Here is a 20,842-nt window from a genome sequence, read left to right on the forward strand (position 1 = left end):
GCAAACTACATTTCTCAGCATCCCTTGCAGTTAGTAGATGTGGTTGTCTTTAAGCCTTGACTATTAAGACATAATTAGAGGTGATCCATGCCTTTTTTCCTTTTTCTTTTTTAAGGTTTGCTTATTTATTTGAGAGAGAGAGAGAGAGCAAGTGGAAAGGAGGGGCAGAGGGAGAAGGTGAAAGAAACCCAATCAGACTCCACACTGAGCAAAGAGCCTGACACAGGGCTCAATCTCATGCCCTGAGATCACGACTTAAGCCGAAACCAAGAGTTGGGCACTTAACCAACTCTGCCATCCAGGTGTCCCTAGAGGTGGTCCATGTCTTAAAAGAAAGAGGAATGCTCTTCCCTTTCCTTTTCCTATTCCTTTCTGTTAATGGTATACATTCTAGATAGCTGAGATAGAAGAGCCATCTTGAATAACAACATGACTGATTAAGATAACCATAATTCTGTCTCCTATACAAGGTTTTTTCCACTTCACCTATAACATTTATCTTGTGATTTGTTTCATTCTTTTTTTTTTTTTTTAGGTAGACTCCATGCCCAATGTGAGGCTCAACTCATGACCCTGAAATTGTGAGTTGAATGCTCAGTCAACTGAGCCAGCCAGGAACCCCTCTTATGATTTGTTTCTAACCAGGAGAGAGAGACTGAATTTATTCTTCTAAAACATAGATTTGAATGATATGTTTTCTGCCTCATTACAAACATTTTGAAAGCTGGGTGAGAATAAACAGCTTAAGGGGCACAAAACCCTAAACTCTCAACTTGGGATGAATTTTTTTAAATTGATTTGCCCAGGTATTTATAAACTGTAAAGAAATAAAAAAGAAAAAATAAGACAAAGAAGAAAATCTGCTTATTCTTTATACATTAAAACATTTATTTGAAGTGATATATTATGGGTAAGGAAACTTTTTTAAAGAAAACCTACAAAGTAAATCTTCCGTTTAAGTGCGAGTATTCTTACTGTTGCCTGCTGTCTTTCAGTCCTTGTTCATATACTCTGTTTTTGCGATTATGATCATTGTATAGACACACCTTAAAAAAAAGTATAGACATACCTTTTGCATTTAAAAAAATCACTTAGGGACGCCTGGGTGGCTCAGTTGGTTAAGCAGCTGCCTTCGGCTCAGGTCATGATCCCAGCGTCCTGGGATCGAGTCCCGCATCGGGCTCCTTGCTCCGCGGGGAGCCTGCTTCTCCCTCTTGACTCTGCCTTCCACTCTGTCTGCCTGTGCTCGCTCTCGCTCTCTCTCTGACAAATGAATAAATAAAATCTTAAAAAAAAAAAATCACTTATTTTTAAAGTTTAGATCTTTTTAGTCTCCATGTAAGAATAAGTTACCAAACAATAAGAATGAAAGTGCCTAGAATAAATGTCTCCTCTCCCTTGAGTCACAGAGTAAAAGAACTCTTAGAACTGAAGAAAATTTTTTAATCTCACCTTTTGAAGGTTGATTGTAGTATTTGGTTCTATAAAATAATTATTTGGTGATAGGTTCAATTGAATGCTGTCATATCATGAAATTCTTATATTTAGGATTGCATTTATGCTGTCCAGTATTTGTGAAGAACTCCGTTCCATTAACGTCTGAATCAATCTTTCTTTCTTTCTTTCTTTCTTTCTTTCTTTCTTTCTTTCTTTCTTTCTTTTTAGAGAGAGAGTAAGGGCAGGTGCTAGAGGAAGAGGGAGAAAGAAACTTAAAAAATTTTTAATATATATATATTTAAAGATTTTATTTATTTGTTTGTTTGTTTCAAAGGGAGAAAATGAGAAAGAGAGAGAGCACATTAGAGAGAATGTGAGATGGGGGAGGGGCAGAGGGAGAAGCAAACTCCCTGCTAGTAGGGAGCCCGCTGCCGGACTCAATCCCTTGGTACTCCAGGATCATGACCTGAGCCAGAAGCAATTGCTTAACCAACTGAGCCACCCAGGCGCCTGAGGGAGAAAGAACCTTAAGCAGGCTCCACATCCAGTGTGGAGCCCAGTTCGGGGCTTGATCTTACAACTCTGGGATCATGACCTGAGGGGAAATCAAGAGTCTGCCCCTTAACTGACTAAGCCACCTATCCCACCGCCCCCCCCTTCTGGATTTTTCCATCAATTACAATAACAATTACCAAAGCATTTGTGTTCTAGTATTACACTTTACAAAGGAATTTCTCACAACTTAGTTCATTTTCTCCCTAAGATACACCAAAGAGGTATATCTTTGTCATTCACAGGCATACCTCTGTGAATAACAAAGGTACTATTATAAAGCCTTCTTGCAGAGGAGGAGACTGAGATTTCAGAGTGTTTAAGATGTTTATGCATTTCATAAGTGGCAGAGAGGAGATTTGGAATAAAATATTCTGCTTTTTTCACTTGCGCTAGTACTTTTTGAGCTCTGCCAAATCAAATCATGCCAGTCTTTTACCAGTTTAGATAGAAAAATTATTAATTAATATGCCAACTTTCTTAATTCAATTTCTCTCTGATGTGTTTTTCTGAAATGGATACCTCATGTCTGTCTGTACTAGATGCTGGAAGAGGAAGGTATCTGATGTAGCATGAGGTTATATGTTTTGTGCTTTAAGTTTCCTTTATCTACGTTGCTGCAGCATTCTGCAGAGAGCTCAGATTCCCAGGTGTTGTGCCACAAGAATATATTTTAAAATTGTTGCATTATGTTATGCTGAGTAAGCCCTGGAACCTGCAAGCCAAACACATTTTCAGTCCTAAAACAAGGCTAAAGATCCTCTCTGGCCTTGCTTCCAGTCTCCTTCATTTCATACATCATTTCTCCTTACTGCTCATCAAAACTAAAACTTACTAAGGGTATATCCAGAGGAAATAATTAAGAAAATGCTAAAAGCACAGATTAGCTGTGAGGATGTTCATTTCAGTGGTATTTACAAAGGTTTTCAAAAAAGGAAACAAATTAAATGCCAAAACTAGTGGACTGGTTAGTAAGTTAAGATATATTCTATAATGGAATACTCTTCTGCCATATAAACATTATTAAGAATATTTACTGATATGGGGGTGCCCAGGTGGTTGAGTTGGTTAAATGGCTGACTTGCTTCAGGTTGTGATCTCAGGGTCCTGGGATTGAGGCCCCAGAGTCAATCCAGGCTCCATGCTCAGCAGGGAGTCTGCTTTTCCCACTCCCTTTGCCCTTGCCCCCCCTCCCTTGGTCTCGGTCTCTCTCAAATAAATAGGTAAAATCTTTAAAAAGGAAAAAGAATATTTACTTCATGTGTATTGATGTTCACAGTTACATCAGCAATGCAGGATAACAATACATAGTGTAGTCAATTTTTGTATATACAAGGTAAAGATACATTTAAAAATTTCCAGAAAGATAGATACTAAATGATCTTCTCTCTGTGGTGGCTTATGAGTTTTTTTAATAATTTTTTTTTAACATTTATTTAACATTGTACCAGATATGGGGCTTGAACTCAGAACCCTGACAAGAGTTTTGTGTTCTTCCAACTCAGCCAGCCAGACACCCCAAGTTTTTGAATAATTCTTATTTATTACCTTCTTACTTATATTTTCAGCTATTATTTGTAGTTTCTACAAGGAATGCATTGCTTTTGCTGCATCAAACACCCACGTAAATTTTATTAAAAAAGAAAACCTACTCAGGCCTTTATAAACATCGACAAACATGTTACTTGCTGTGTTCTGTCAGCTTAGCAAAGGAAGAGGAAATGGCTTGCAAGGAATTTAATTTAAACCTAAGAATTTCCTGAAGGTAAGACCTTTAATCAGTTAAAATGGGAAGGGGCCTCAGTGAAGCAGCTAGGTGAAGGAGTGGTCTGGTGCTCCCTCCCACAGCAAGCTGAATATGTAGGGGTGGCGTGGACTTAGAGGTAGAAAATACAAGGCTTTCTAAACCCTTCTGCCTAGGATACAAATTGCCTTGGCAATGACTCTGAGGTGCAGTCAGTTAGCAAGCACTGAGGACAGAGCTCTGAAGAGAGAAAATATATAGAAATTCAGATTTCAATTATTCCTTCATTCATTCAGCTGCATGACCATTCTCGATTGTCCACTACAAATCTAGCATTGTGCTAAGTGTCAGGCTCTGCTCTTTCCTAGTTTACAACTTACTCGGGAAGATAAAAGATGAGGATATGAAATCATCTGAGAAGCGCTGGAAGTGAGAAAGAAAGAACAGGCAACTTAGTTCAGTGAAGGAAGGGATAAGGACAGTTGGGATTAATGAGATTAATTAATGTGAAGTGCTTTTGATTAATAACCTGGTATCTCATATGTACCTATTATCATTCTTTTATGAGATGGACCTCTACTTCTTCAAAATTTGAGATTTTAAAAATGTGCTTACTTCCCAGAAAACATTTAACTCTTTTCATTAAGAAAAGATTAGGTAGGGATGCCTGGGTGGCTCAGTTGTTAAGCATCTGCCTTCAGCTCAGGTCATGATCCCAGGGTCCTGGGATCGAGCCCTGCGTTGGGCTCCCTGCTCAGTGGGAAGCCTGCTTCTCCCTCTCCCACTCCCCCTGCTTGTGTTCCCTCTCTCGCTGTGTCTCTCTCCCTCTCTGTCAATAAATAAATAAATAAGTAAGTAAAATCTTTTTTAAAAAGATGAGGTAAACCAAAAGAGAAAAAAGATCAGGATGACAGAATTAAAAAGAGGGAGGTTACCTTTTGCAGTCTGCAGCAGATACTGAAATTGTTTACCCAACATCTGTTCTACCCCTCTTCCTTGCCAACTGACCCTTAATTGTGTTCAGGGCATCAATGTACATGTCTAAAAAAACCCCACACATTTCCCAGCCTTTCAGATGGAGTGATCATGTGATATAGTCCTGGCCAATGACATGTAAATAGAAGCCACTGTGTGGGTCTTACAGGGACCAGAATTGACCCTTTTGCCCTTTACTCTTCTTTCTTTTAAAAGATTTTATTTATTTATTTGCGAGAGAGAGAGAGAGAGCAAGCACAAGTGGGGGTGTAGGAGGGCAGAGGGAGAGGGAGAAGAGGGAGAAGCAGAGTCCTCCCCTACCCCCCACACTGAGCTGGAGCCCGACACATGGGGCTTGATCCCAATACCCTGAGATCATGACCTGAGTTGAAGGCCGACCTCCAACTGATTGACCCACCCAGGTGCCTCTTTACCCTTCTTTCTTCCTCTGACCTAGAATGCAAACAGGTTGCTTAGAGGTGACATCTCATAGGCATGAGAACAAGGGCCACCTTGAAAGTCTGTGTGCCTAATGGCATTGTGGGTCTTTGAGATTAGCCTGGATTGCCTAATCCAGGTTTCTCGTAGGAGAAAACTAAAACCTCTAAGTTTGTTGCTAGCAGCCAGACACAATGCCTGCCTGATAAATAATCTAACCCACTTATTTCACAGAGAGGAGACAAAGGTCCAAGAAAGTTCCATAACCCCGGGCAGGTTATGTCAAGTTAAGATTTCCTTACTTTGAAGGGACAGAAAACCCAATCCCAAACCTCTTAAGCAGGGAAAAGAACTGATCATTTCAGATCACTGAAGGCCAGTGTGGCCTCCTCCAGAGACTCAAATGATTTTTTTTTTTTTCTTCAGATTCTGGGTTTTTCTCTCTATCTTTTGGCAGTGCTTCCTTTGCTCCCTCGGCTCCCTCCGCTCCAGACGGGCTCTTATCCTCTTTGGGACAAGGGGAAGCCAGCAGCTCTTGCCTAACCTCACCCAGGATTAAGTCCAGAGGGAAGACACAAACTATTCCCTGAAGAAAGGACTACCTGCTGGACATTCCAGCAGTGGACATCCTAGTAGCCTCAGTGCCTAGATCTAGAACTTAGGACTCCTGTTTTTCAAGTCCATTCATTTCCTACTTCATTGAGTAGTGTCGGATTTAACAAAAATAGGTACATGCAACATCCATGAGAAATACAGATCTAGCAGATATTTCCTTGGATCATATAAATGATTATATACTGCTTCGGTAGCTGTTGACCACCAAGCTATATAAATGTGATAGAGACAATACCACATCTACCAAGAAAAAATTAAAATTCACTGGGCATCGTATTCAAAGATGGCCCTCAGTACTGCAGACCAAGTTGGATTTGGGGGGCCGGGGTGGAGCTGCTCGTGAGCCACTCTACCGATTACATTTTCCGGTTTGCTTCCAGAGGGAGGCCTACTGGAGCAACTGCATCAGCTCTTTTCTTGCGTTTTTCTCTTGCTGAATGTTTCTTTTTGGATTTCCCTTTATCATATTCCTCCTACAGCCCCAAAGCATATTTATTTAATAACTGCCAAGGGCAGGGGTGCCTGGCTAGCTCAGTCAGTAGTTCATGGAGCTCTTGATCTCAGGGTGGGTGAGTTTGAGCCCCACATTGGGTGTAGAGATCACTTAAATAAACTAAACTAGACTAACTAACTAACTACAAAGGGCAGACCAGCTACGTGTTCCTTGTGGTTCCTGCTCAGGTGGTCAGGGGGAAGTTCAGAGTTCCCTCAGTCGGTTTTATACCTGGTTTTTAAATGCTCTGGTCCTTGGTCCAGGCCTTACAGAGTAAACCTTAGGTCCATTATTACCCAAGACTTCCACGAGTGGAAGGTTTGCAAATTGAAGCTCTTTAAAGACGTTAGGGCTGTTTTTATCTCTACAGGCTCTTTTTCTTTTTTCTTTTTTGGAAGAATTGTTAACCTTTAGAATTCTTGAAATTCTTCCATATTTAGTTACTATGAAAATAAACATTTAAAAGCTTATATGTTAATACTCCAGTATATTTGGAGTGAACCCCGGGAACACGTGCCCATGCAGATTTGCTTCTTATCCCTTTACTCTTTCCCTGAGATTCAGCAAGTTATGTTTACTTGGCTTTCCTACTGGTAAAAACTAAATCTAGGATAATTCCTTTTCTAGTCAGAGATTTTGCTGCTCCATGTACCAAAGTATAAAGTCTCCTGGGTGATTCATGTTTAAGTGGTGTTTGCTTATCTGTTAAGTATTTTTTTTTTAATCTTTTTTTTTAAGATTTTATTTATTTATTTGACAGAGATCACAAGTAGGCAGAGAGGCAGGCAGAGAGAGAGGAGGAAAGCAGGCTCCCTGCTGAGCAGAGAGCCCGATGAGGGGCTCGATCCCAGGACCCTGAGACCATGACCTGAGCTGAAGGCAGAGGCTTTAACCCACTGAGCCACCCAGGCGCCCCAAGTATTTTTTTTTTTTTTTAGCACATTAAACTACTGAACTCCAACGATGAAGATCCTGTTGATGATGTTTCAAACTTCTCTCACTATCTCCTTTTCTTAACTATTCTCATACTTTTTTCTCACTCTCAACATTTAAGCAATATCTGAGTTCTTTTGATTCTACTTCCACAATGTCTTGCATAAACAACTCCTCCTTTCCACGTTTTCAGCCTTTACCCTTCAGGGCCTCATTGGCCTTTGCTGGGCTTTCTTTCTGAGCTTTCAGCTGCCAATTTACTCTCCACACTGCTGTCTCTGTTACTTTCTTTAAAAAAAGCTCTGGTCTTGGGGCGCCTGGGTGGCTCAGTGGTTTGGGCTGCTGCCTTCGGCTCGGGTCATGATCTCAGGGTCCTGGGATTGAGCCCCGCATCGGGCTCTCTGCTCCGCAGGAAGCCTGCTTCTCTCTCTCTCTCTCTCTCTCTCTCTGCCTGCCTCTCTGCCTACTTGTGATCTCTGTCTGTGAAATAAATAAATAAAATCTTTAAAAAAAAAAAAAAAAAAAGCTCTGGTCTCATCATCCCCCTCCTCCAAAACCTTCAATACCTCCCCAGTGCCTACAGAATAAAGAACAAAATCCTTATTTGTGGTCTTTCCCCTCTAACCTTGTCTTAACATTCCAGTTTCTTCTTTTATTCTATTAATCTGTACCGGATGTCAAATTCCTAGTACAATATCAACAAATGGCATAATAGAGGTTTTGTTTCATTCCTTGTGGGTGCTAAAGTGATGTGCTCGAAATCAATCAGAAGTTATTTAAGACAAAGATGTGTTTTATGTTTTTCGACCTTGTCAAAGACTATACAACTAAGTGTTCACAATATATTAGAGAGAGACCCATGAACTGGAATTCATTGTTGTGATTGCTCTACTAACATTTTGGATGAAATGTTATAGAAACCCAGAGAATAATCCATATTGCTTAGAAAGGTTCAGGGTGAATTCAGAGAGGTAAAATCTGAGCTGGACTCTGAAGGAAAAACAAGATTCTTTGCGGACAGAGAAAGTGAATGAATACATAAATGAGTATTGTTTCTAAGCCTCGTGTCTTATAATTAGCTTCTAACAGATGTGGGCAGATCCCTCGCATGCCTCTTCCCATGTTTGGAACGGTCCCCATTTCCTTATTCAGCTGAAACAAATGCTTCTCAGGTGGAATATGTCATTTCTAAAGTCAGTCTAATTTATCCAAGAACTTCAACTTCACCCTTCAGTTCTGGGCTTAGTGGTGGATGACCATTTCAATTAATTTATCGTTGCATCCCTAACCTAAATAGTCAGCCATAATCCTCAGCAAAGCTGAAGAAAGAAAGATACTCAGTGTTTTTTTGACAATCCACTGACAAAGTCCAATGAAGCCCAGGTATTTCTTGAAATATTTGTATCAACACATAATAGCTGAGATGCTTCACAATGTAAACAATTGTATGTCAGGACTTTGCCCTGCAACTGTCTAGCCTCTCTTAGGCACTGTAGGAAATTGTGGTTGGTGTGAAGAGATATCACCTGTGGGGGTATAAGGGGCAGAGAAGAAAGTGATGTGTGTCAGATGGCATTCCTTCCTCTTCCCTCTGTCAGCTTACTAATAAAATGAAAGGTAATTGGTTTCTAGTACCTGCACAAAACTCTAGCATAGCCCCTGTCACAATGCATTGTGTGTTTGTTTAAAGGCCGTCTCCCACATCAGGCTGACAGTTGACTTCTTATATTCATCTTCGTAAGAGCTTTGTATTTCCTGCACCTAGCATAGTTTCTAGAGCCCATTTGTGGAAAGAGGGAAGAGTTGATTTGTTTCATATAGAGGAATTGTTTTTTTTCATCTTCTCTGGGTAATGGATTTTTTTTTTTTTTCCGGAAATCTTATGAAAGTTAAAGACTTTCATCCTTTGTGGTGGTGGTGGTTGTTGTTTTTAAAGATTTTATTATCCATTTGACGGAGATCACAAGTAGGGCAGAGAAGCAGGCAGAGAGAGGAAGGGAAGCAGGCTCTCTACTGAGCAGAGAGCCCGCTCGATCCCAGGACCCTGGGATCATGACCTGAGCCAAAGGCAGAGGATTAAACCCACTGAGCCACCCAGGCACCCCTCCTTTGTGGCTTTTTAAAATAATTTTTAAAGATTTTATTTTTTAGTTATCTCTACCCCAATGTGGGGCTCAAACGCACAACCTCGACATCAAGACCCTTATGTGGGGTGCCTGGGTGACTCCGTCAGTTAAGCTCCAACTCTTGATTTCAGCTCAGGTCATGATTTCAGGGAAGTGTGATTGTTGAGCACCTCATCAGGATTTGTGCTCAGCGTGGATTCAGCTTGTCCCTATCTCTCCTCCTCCCCCAATCTCTCTCTCAAATAAATAAATATAGTCTTAAGGGGGGGGGGAGAGCCCCATGCTCCGTGGACTGAGCCACCCAGGCACCCCAGCACTCCAAGACTTTCATCCTTTGGAGAAAAGTGCATGTAGATACAAGCTTGCAAAAATCTATATACAAGTTTAAAGAGATCACAGATCCCTTGAAAGAAATCCATGGACTTCAGGTTAAAAAACTCCCTAAATTAAGGAGCACCTGGGTGGCTCAGACAATTAAGCACCTGACTTTTGATTTCAGCTTAGGTTGTGATCTCAGGGGTGTGAGATCAAGCCCCGACTAGGGCTCTGTCCTGAGGCCAGAGTTTACTTGGGATTCTCTCTGCTCTTCCCAGTGTGTGTACATGTGTGTTCTCTCATTTTCTCAAATAAATCTTAAAAAAAAAAAAAAAAAAAAAAGCTCCCTGAGTTAAGAATGAAGGTAATAGGAAACTGTAAAACAATTAAAAAAAAAAAAAGATTTATTTAGGGGTGCCTGGGTGGCTCAGCTGGTTCAGCATCTACCTTCAGCTCAGGTCATGATCCCGGGATCCTGGGATGGAGTCTTGCATTGGGCTCCCTGCTCAGTGGGGAGCCTGCTTCTCCCTCTCCTCACCACTGGTGCTCTCACTATTTCTGTCTCTCTCTCTCTAAAATAAATAAAAAATTTTTAAAGATTTTATTTATTTTTTAGAGAGAGCATGGGGTAAGGAACAGAGGGAGAGGGATGGAGAGAACCTCAAGCATACTCCCTGCTGAGCTGATACAGGGCTCCATCCCATGACCCCAAGATCACAACGGGAGCCAAAACCAAGTGTCAGACTGGACGCTCCACCAGCTGAGCCACACAGGTAGCCCTGTAAAACCATTTCTAACTCATACTCTTGGTCAAACTAATATCACAGCGGAGGTGAGGCTACTAGATTATTCACGTTATGATTAGATGTGGAAAGAGCATCTTAGCAAACATGATGGTGTCAAAGCTAGTATGAATAAGGACTTGAATGCAGTTTACATGAGTCCAACCTGACTACTGTTGGGATGACCTAGAGACATTCTCCTTCCTTTCTTGGTTTAATGGGGTCAGGGGTTTCTAATTTCCCATTAAAATTTCTCTCCTTTCTCCACTGTTCACCAAGTTCTCGCAATTCAAGCTGATGGCTCTGTAGCTCAGGACTTGCAACTATTCTAGATCTTAAGAGACTGAACTGGTCCAAGACTCTGGATGACAACTCTGACTCCGACCCAGTCATAAAGTACAGAAGTACTTCATCAAAGTGAATTAGATGCCTGATTACCAGATTCGGGCAGTGAAAGATGTAAGGAGTGAGAATGTTCTGAATCCAATGGCAAAACTATCAAAACTAATTTCGCCTTCAGAAATATTTGCTAGAGGGGCACCTGGGTGGCTCAGTGTTAAGGGTCTGCCTTGACCCAGGTCATGATCCCAGGGTCCTGGAATGGAGCCCCGTGTCGGGCTCCCTGCTCAGCGGAAAGCCTGCTTCTCCCTCTCCCACTCCCCACTGCTTGTGTTCCCTCTCTCACTGTATCTCTCTCTGTCAAATAAACAAATAAAATATTTTTAAAAAGAGAAATACTTGCTAGAACATGTTCTAAGGGTGAAAATCGACACATAATCATAATCAAATAAAACTTTGTTTACAGTTTCAGCACAAATGCACTCATCGCTATGTCCCACCACCACCAATTCTCCATTATTATTAAGGAGTGCACCCAAGGTGGAGCAGAGATCATTTTTGGTCTAAAATTTTTTCTTGTCGATGACTTGAACTGCTCTGGAAATTTTCCTTTCAGAGCTTGTGTTTGTTTAGCAGTTTCTTTACAATATCCATGTGACCAAAATTATTTTAACAGCCTTAATTGTATTACAATGACAAAGATTATCTTGTGACAACGCATTCCTCTGTTCTGTATGAGTTTATTTAATTCCTTTTCAGTGGTTGATATTTGAACCTCTTTCATTTAGAGTAGATCCAGCAACACAATTCACTAAGTGCCTAAACAGGTCCAGGAGGGGTTAAAGAACACACCACCAAGTATAAATACTGCCACTCTATTGCATAATCTATACAACCTTGTAGTTGAATCTGGGTTCTTGTGAAATTTTAATCAAGTAACTTGGGAATGTGATATGATGACTGGGAAGCGATATAAAGGAATTCTACAAACTACTAAATCTGCTTTAAGTTTTGTTCCATAATCCTATTGTAATTTTCAATGAGAGGAAATTTACAAATTTTACACGCTTAAAGCTTTACTTTTTATTGTGCACAAAGTTTTATGAAGGTGTATATTTGAGGAATGGGTGGTTTTTGAAATATAAAACATGAGATTCTTTCAAAGATTGAATAGAAGGAGAAGTAAAGAGACATTAATGACTACAGAGGGAATATCCTTGGAAATGGGGATAGCATGTAATTTACTGATCGGATAGTTATTTTTAGTAACTGAATGTCAGGCCGGTCTTATCTTTTGTGATCAGAGCAGAGCACACATGTTTACTAATGAATTTGTGTTTTTAGCCGCTGAAATTTTAAGGATAACACGAGAAATCTAGGTCTCCATGCTGTTGCAAAGCATGGCCATGAAAACTACCCATCTAAACAGTTTTTCAAAAAATGTATTTCTGTAAAAGGAAGTGAGAGGAACACTGAATTTTCAAATATTCATTGAGATATAATCAATGATTGATGCAAGGCCTGATGGGGTGAGGCCCGAGTCTAAAGAATCCATCCAGGAGAATTCAGTCTGGGTCAAGTCACACTTGGGGGCCCCCCTCTTTACAGGTTTTTACCAAGCCAGGGGAAATCTGATTAACATAAACAACAAAGCACTTGTGGAAGGGGGTTGGGAAAGGCAAAAAAGGGCAGAGAAGTGTTGAGGGAAAGGGGAAGGAAGAGGCCTTGCCAATTCTTGACTTGTTAATGAGGGTCAGAACAGCACTGGGGATTTCCTATATCCTAAGTTTGTTGCATGATTACATAGGTCTGGGGCAAAGGGATATATCAGAGTGATGCACCCAACTTTTTAGTATTGGGGTTCTGCCTGGTAAGTCGCAATTTCCTCTCCTCACGTTTTGTATTGACTAATGGCTGGAGAGTGTGTGTGGGGGGGTGTGGGTCTCCATCAGGTGTTTGCTCCAATTCAAAAGCTTTGGCCAAGGCCTTGGCCTGTTGGGCAACTTGACTGAATCTTCCTCTCAAATGAGTTAGGCTCTTACGAGTTATGAAGGGACTTCCCTTGGGACTTGTTGCAACAGCATATAGTGGCAATGGAGATTTGAGAGTAGTTTCCTGTTCTGCTTTGCCATCTTGGGATGGCTCTGAAAAGCTTTCTTACCTCTGACAGGAAGAAAATGCTCACAGGGTTGATTCATTACTGCACAGAATGCAGTGAAGATAATTGGGCAACCCGAATCCGATGTTCAGATGGAAAGATAGACTCTGATGACACAAGTTTAAATTCTAGGTCTGCAGGTAAAGCTTTACAAAGAGCCCCACCCCAGAGACACCTGCACTGGGACTTCCTTCACTGAGAGTTTCTTCCCCATCTCCAGGACTCCCAAGTCCAGATGAACGGCCCAACTTCCTAGGGAAAAGGCTCTATAAATTGTATAGATAGATACATCATATATAGATAGATATAACTTGTATATATATGTGTGTGTATGTGTGTACACTTGTAAATATACTTGGATTATATATACTTGTATATATATACTTATAACTTGTATATATACCAGTTATATATGTATATCTATATAATATATATGAAATACACAAGAGTAAATTTTTATGATTTGTAACTATCTGTGTAGATAAAGTAACAAAACTAAAACCATATCTAATAGTTTTTTATTTTAAATATTTAATTTATTTATTTGACAGAGATAAAGACAGTGGGAGCAGGAACACAGGCAGGGGGAATGGGAGAGGGAGAAGCAGGCTTCCCGCCTAGCGGGGAGTCAGATTCCGGGCTCAATCCCAGGACCCTGAGATCATGACCTGAGCCGAAAGCCAGACGCTTAGCGACTGAGTACCCAGGCACCCCAAATCTAATAGCTTAAAAACGTTGCCCAGAGATTGCTGGCATCAGTATTCCACACAAGATTAAAATTATTTCCCAAGATGCATACCCTGCACTCCAATTGATATTTTAATAACTTGATTAAAAATTTCTCAGAAGTCTATTATAATAGAGTCAGGAAACGGTCTGCGGTGTAGGTGAGGATTTTCAGTTTTTGCAACGGAAACTTTTGGCCCCATGAACATAATAGAAGAAACTCAATTAAATGTGTTTTTCCTCCATCCTCGCCTAATCCAAAGGTAAAAAAGTAAAAGGGTTTTGGAAGAGTGGTGTTTAGCTGTGCTTCTTTCCTTTTTCCTTTAGAACAACCAGGTGGATTCATAGGATCCAATTTTTAAATAGCCTTTTATCTCCTACTCCGAATAAACCCGGCCACCCAGCACAATCAGAAAGTTGGTTTTATGTTTTGTTTCGAATTTTCAGCCTCTAAAGGATGGGGGAGGGGAGACAAAACTGGGGACGGGAAAGGACGAAGAAGGTACTTTAATTAAAAACAACCAATAACTCGAGGTTTTTAGATATGGTCTGTCATTTCCTAATTAAGAAATGAGCTTGACAGTCCCTGGGCCAACTCAAGGTGAAGACTCCTATGAAACCCTAAAGGACTGGTGGTTGTCCAAGAGACGAAACTCCATTCCCCTGCGAGACCCCAAGCCAGTCCGCCCAGGCCGGCCGTACCCAACTCTGGGGTCCTTCCCGTCCGGCAGTCACCTCGGCTCCCTCAGGTCCGTCTCCTCCTGAGCTCAGCTCGGCGCTGGGCCGGCCGCCTCGGGCTCGCCGCCACGAGGTCGGCGCAAATACCTTTTCCCTCCCCGGGGCCCCAGGCGCGGACACCTCCCTGCCTCCCTCCCTGCTGGCGGGGCCCTTTCCCGGCTGGGAAACAGCAGCCGCGGCCGCGGCGGCAGGAAGCGAAGCCCTTGTTGATGCTGTTCCTTGGCGCGTCTCCCCGCCCTCCGGCGGCCGCCCTAGCTCTTCCAGGCTTTGGGGCGCCCCCCTCCGCGCCTGCGCAGTGCCCCGCGGGGGGCGGGGCTCAGATTCCTGTCAGCGGCAGCGGCGGTGGCGGCGACCGTCAGTTTTCGCTGAGGAGAAGCACGAAACGGACCCGTTGGCTCTCCCCCCCTTCCCTTTCCCCGCCCTGAACCCCCCTCCTGGCTCGCCGGGAATTAGTCCCCGTGGAGTTTCCCCTCCGCCTCGCTGCCGTTTCCTCGGTCCTCGGCCCGGTGGAAGTCACTGCCCTCGAGGAGGAGGCAGCAGCAGCCGCCCTCGCCTCGCCGCCCCCGGTTCGGTGCCCGCGGTCCCGGAGAGGAGGTGCCGCCGCCACCGCCGCTCCCCCCCCTCCCGCTGCCCTCGGGCCGGGCTGGGTCGAGCTGCGATGCCCTCGGACTTCATCTCATTGCTCAGCGCGGACCTAGACCTGGAATCGCCCAAGTCCCTGTACTCGCGAGGTGAGTCAGGCTGGGGGCTGGGGCGTGGGGGCGGGGAGGCCCGGCCCGGGGGAACCAGAGGGGTCCCCGTCGGGGGTGAGGGCAAGCCCGGGCCGGTCGGGCCTGTTTTGAGGGGGGTGGGGAGAGGCTGATGGTGTCGGGTGATGGTGGAAGGGGCCGGGGAGGAGGAGTGGCGGCCCCTCCCCCGCGGAGCCGCCGGCCGCACGGAGCCCAATTGCCGTCGGCCCCGGGTCTCTGCGGCACCAGTCGCTCTGAGAGTCCCTCGGCGTGTCCGGCCCCGCCACACTCCTCGAGCGGCTGGTCCCGGCCTCCCCCGCTCAGGGATTCCCCCCTCCCCCAGACTGGGCCCCAGCGTGCCGGGGCCGCTGCGATCGGTGCGCCGCGGCCCCCCTACCAGGGCCATCCTCCCCAGCAAAGTTGCCCCCAAACGGGCGGCTTGGCTCGGAGCCGCTTCTGGGTGCAGGGGCACCATTTTTCTCCCCCCTTCAGGTTGTTTGTGCGCCGTGGTTCTACCCCCCGCTCCCTCCGGCCTAGTCCACTCCCTCCCCTTGTTGGGACGGCCCCCCTCGACCAGGCGTTCTTCCTTTCCTCGTCATCTTATTGCTGGAATGGGCCCGAATTTTCTGTTTTTCTCTCTTTCCACCTCTGTGGCATTCTAATGACTTACATCTTCCTCTCTTTTTACAAAGATAGGAGTGCTCTCTCTGGATTAGTTTTATTCCTCTCCTGTCCCAGGGGTACCAGCTCAGGCACTGACGCTGTCCTTTGAGAATTTTCTCTTTCGTTGCCGTTCCAGGACTCCTTGCAGGGAGGGGGCATTGGACAGAGATTCCCGTTTTTAAACTCTTTTGGCCAGGGCCTAAAGGGGATTCCCGGGATCTACGATATGAACACTTGAGTTGATCTCTACCGGGTTTAAATTCCTATACTGGGCTCCACAAGAATGTGTTAGAACAGGTTCCCTGTGCAAGGGGCATCAAACCAGAACGCTCCCACTACACTCTTCACCACTTTTTAAACCCCTGGGAGGGGCAAAAGACGTAGATGGGTTATTAGCTACTCATTTCACCATATTAAAAGAAATTATGTGCCGTTGTGAACCTCCTTCCTGAGCAATCCAGCGTTTCTTCTGTTTGGGTATGATGTATCCATCCGCTGATTCTACCCCCTCCAGAAAGGGGGACCTCAGCTTCACATTAGTAAATGTTAATTGTTTAAGCGAAATCAGAGTGAGATGGTTTACTCTGGAAGGTATTGGACTTTACAGACTGACGACTGGGTTTGTACAGAGAGTCCTACTTAGTAACTGTAGCCATTGTCTGTTGCTCTGATGACTTTAGCTGGCAGTCACCATCCTGTAGGATGTTTTTCAGGCATCATACCTGAAGTAGTTGGAGATATTGTAGTTTTGAGAGTCAGAAGAAAAAAGATGATATCAAGAGATGATTCTTAGAAGAGGGCTAATGTGGTACAATTGGGTGCTAAAAATAGTCAAGACATTAACACCATTTGTGCAGTAATCATCAGATAATTTTCCATGAAACAAACGCTTTATGAAAATCGAAGTTTACCATAGAGACCAGTGTAGAGGCAATTCCATCTTCTTTTGCAGAGTATAGTCACAGATATGGGCTTTAGCTCTTAAAAATACATGGCAGTTATGTAAGAGATTTATGCCACCCTTGCCTTTTTTTCTTTCTTAAGTCATTCAGCATAAAAAGTACTTAATGCTTTTTGTGTTTTTCAGATTCTCTGAAGTTACACCCATCACAGAATTTTCATAGAGCTGGACTATTGGAAGGTCAGCAAAGTGCCATTTTAAAGCATATTGTGTGAGTATGCAAAGGCTTTCTCTGAAATGGAGTTTAAATGAGAAAGTGTGAAACTTTGCAAACTCATACAATGTAGTATTCTCCTAAAGAGCCTGATCCTTCTTTTAGAGCAGCTGAATGTTTCAGTGGATTTTGTTGCTGTGTTTGATGTGCTTGTTAGCTTATTGTATCTGCTTTGAGAAGCCTTGAAAAACCCCCCACAAAATCACGAAAAATTATGTGTTGGGTGTTCTACTTTGGAATTCCAGATCTTAATTCTATCTTCTTATATGTAAACTGAATATGAAAAGGCTCAATCATTATAATCATAAGTATAACTAAAAGAGTGACACCAAACACATATTTTGTTTGAAAATTCAGAATTTAGAACTTTTATATGTTGAGCATTTTGAAACAGAATGTTAATTATTTATTACAAAAGCATTGTATCTTTACTGTTGCATTATTTTAAAGGTTAAGGAAAGCCAAAGAAAGAGATGATTGGAATATGCTTAGAAAAAAAAGTTTGAGACATATTCTGGAAATGTTAATAGAGGGTGTAGAATTTAAATAGCTGACAATTATTTTAGAAAACTTTACATTGAAAAAAGAAACACTGTTGTTTTCAGCATTTTAAGGCCAAAAAAAAGACTCTATCTGTGTTTTGTAGGGTTTCTAACATAATTTTTTAAGAAGCTTATTTATTTTTAGTAATCTCTACACCCAATGTGGGGCTCAAGTTTAAGGAGCCCCCAGATCAAGAATCATATGCTTTTTGACTGAGCCAACCAGAAGGCCCTCTATTTTGTAGTTTTTGAAATTGTTTTCCATATCCTCTTTGAATTTTGTAATCCTGTAGTTGGACAGTAAGGATATTAATTTCCCCATATTAGAGATGAGTAACCTGAGGCTGGAATTAAGAGACTTGGGGGAAAAGAGTCACACAATAGCAGACATAATGCTTTTTTGTTTTAGTTGTAGTTCATTACCTAAACCCAAGCTGCCACTGTAAAATAAATACGTAACCGGTAACTTAAACATTTTGTGGTCCACTTTAAAAAGGCCATAAAGGGACGCCTGGTGGCTCAGTCAGTTATACATCTGCCTTCCATCTGCCTTTGGCTCCTATCATGATCCCGAGGTCCTGGGTTGGAGGCCTGTTTGGGACTCCCTGCTCAGTGGGGAGCCTGTTTCTCCCTCTGTCCCTCCCCTCTTCATGCTGTCTCTCTAATAAATAAATAAAATCTTTAAAAGAAAAAAGGCCATAAATGTTTAAGGTTTTTTGAGTTTAGATGTTTGCCTCCCATATGGTATAGTCTGATACAGTGGTGGGAAGAATGGATTTTGTAACTGAGGTTGAGTTTGAATAGCAATTTAGTTGCTAATAAACTCTGTGGCCTTGGGCAGGTTATTTCACCTGTCTAAACTTTAATATTCTTTCTATAAAAATGTATATAATCTCTTAAGTTTACAGAGGTAATGTGTCTGAAAATGCCTAGTATAGTGTCTGGCTTAATAAATGTTGAGTTTTCCTTTTAGTATCAGCTAGCTTTTTTGACTATAATTTAGAGCATATAGAATGTTCTTTAATTATTAATTATATTTATATTTAACAGAAGCCCACTGATATATATTAGTATAAAAACAAATTACAACTTTTTAAAAAATTTTTAAATTTTATTTTTAAGATTTTTATTTATTTATTTGACAGAGAGATCACAGGCAGAGAGGCAGGTAGAGAGAGAGGGGGAAGCAGGCTCCCTGCCCAGCAGAGAGCCCAGGACCTTGAGATTATGACCCAAGCCGAAGGCCGAGGCTTAACCCACTGAGCCACCCAGGTGCCCTCCAATTACAACTTTTAAAAAATCAACTACAATTTGAGGCAAGACATTTTATGTGTTTCTTTTTTTTTTTTTTTTTAAGATTTTATTTATTTATTTGACACAGAGAGAGAGAGATCACAAGTCGGCAGAGGCAGGCAGAGAGAGAGAGGGGAAGTAGGCTCCCCGCTGAGCAGAGAGCCCAATGTGGGGATCGGGGCTCGATCCCAGGATCCTGACATCATGACTGGAGCCCAAGGCAGAGACTTAACCCACTGAGCCACCCAGGTGCCCCTGTAAATGTTTCTTACTGAAGTAGATTTCTGTTTTTTATTCATATTGTCCAGTTGTGACCATGTTATAGATTCTTCTTTGTCACAAACCCATCCGTTTTCTGGGCAACAGACCAGAGAGTATCATAATCATAGAGATTATCAGGCAGAAGCAAGACATGAAAAAAGAAAGTGTTAATTAGTCCAGCAAATATTTTTAACAAGTTGATGGAAATGCAGATAGCCATTTAATATGCATATTCATATGTATGTGCTTAAATACTTTTATTAAATTTTTATTTTGGTTGAGAAGATCCTCAGTTTTTTGAAGTGAGACTTTCCTTTCACAGATTATCTATACATTGTAAAATGTATAAATATCAAGTATCCTTTTATGGCTTTGATACAGGTAATCATAAGAAAGTTGATTGCTTGTGTAATGAAAGTATTTATAATCTGTGCACCCTACTTCTATTTAGAATTTATAAAAGTAGAGAGAATAAAATAATGAGCCACCATATTCCTATCACCAAGCTTTTAACAATTATCAATGCATGTCTGATCTTGTTTCTTTTATCCTCGCCTTTTCCTGAAGCTATTTTATTTTAAGACAAATATCAGACATCATGTTACTTTATATATACATGCTTTTGTATTATAGTGATCTTTCTTTATTAATTTTTAAAATACCCTACTTTATTCCAGGAAATACATATTCTGATTTATTTCAGTAAAGTCTCTCCTCTCCCTGCCCTCTTTTTAAGTTAAAGCACAGCTGGAGGCTACTGCTTCTAATGTATAGTGTACCTTGTAATCTATGTTAAAATTGTAGGTCATGCCTCAGACTTGAGTTCAAATCCTTGTTTCAGCGTTTGTGCTTGACCTTGGCTTAGTCATGTGATCTTTTTGTGCTTCAATTTCCTCATCTTTAAATGGGGACAATCGTAGTATCTTCATCATGGGCTGCTGTGAAGATTATCTGAGGCAAATTCATGCCTATAGCATTTAACCTAACACATAGTAAGTGCTCGATAAATGTTAGCTTAATTAAAAATTCTGAACAACCACTTACATGGCATTTACTGTATGCCAAGAACTTTATAAATATGAACTCACTGAATTCTCTTACCAACCATGAGATGGTTATTATTATCCCATTTTACAGGTGAGGGTGCTAAGGCATGGGGAGGTTTAGTAACTTACCCAGAGTCACATAGCTGGTAAGTTGTAGCCAAGATTTCAACACAGGTAGTCTCACTGTAGTCAATGCTCATTAACTACTGTATTGTATTATATTGACTCCCTGTTATATAATAAGTATTTTCTTTTTTCTTTTTTTCTTTTTAAAGATTTTAGTTATTTATTTGACACAGAGACAGCGACCATGAGAGAGGGAACACAAGCAGGGGGAGTGGGAGAGGGAGAAGCAGGCTTCCCGCTGAGCAGAGAGCCCCATGTGGGGCTCCATCCCAGGACCCCAAGCATCATGACCTGAGCTGAAGGCAGACGCTTAACTAACTGAGCCATACAGGTGTCCTGAGAAGTATTTTCTAGTAATATGTGTGTATACTTTCTGTCAGTAGTCTAGATTTCCATTTAGTAGTAAACTCAACCCAGGGTAAGGGGAATTTGATTACTATCATATATAATTCGTTAAATTTTTTGAAGGACATATTTTTTCCAAATATAAGGTCTCTCTTTAGGAAACAAGGTTGGAAAACTTGCAGTTGAGTGTTATGGAGCTTTAAAAATAGATTCAAGGGGCGCCTGAGTGGCTCTGTACATTGAGTGTCTGCCTTTGGCTCAGCTCATGATCTCAGGGTCCTGGGATAGAGCC

The 20,842-nt window shown here is 42.0% G+C and overlaps 1 protein-coding gene across 3 annotated transcripts in view; it reads left to right on the forward strand.

Annotated features, from left to right (window-relative positions):
* The first annotated feature begins 14,677 nt into the window (after positions 1-14,677).
* NFAT5 (nuclear factor of activated T cells 5) overlaps positions 14,678-20,842 on the forward strand; it is a 114,544-nt gene continuing 108,379 nt past the window's right edge. Inside the window, exons 1-2 of one of the 3 annotated variants that reach the window (XM_032326476.1) lie at positions 14,678-15,102; positions 16,850-16,903. In XM_032326476.1, coding sequence (XP_032182367.1) covers positions 15,030-15,102; positions 16,850-16,903 — 127 coding nt within the window. In that variant the 5' untranslated portion in view covers positions 14,678-15,029. The other 2 variants (XM_032326477.1, XM_032326480.1) reach the window with 2 other exon arrangements.

The sequence above is a fragment of the Mustela erminea genome, chromosome 19 (assembly GCF_009829155.1).
Source record: "Mustela erminea isolate mMusErm1 chromosome 19, mMusErm1.Pri, whole genome shotgun sequence".
Classification (NCBI taxonomy): Eukaryota; Metazoa; Chordata; class Mammalia; order Carnivora; family Mustelidae; genus Mustela; species Mustela erminea.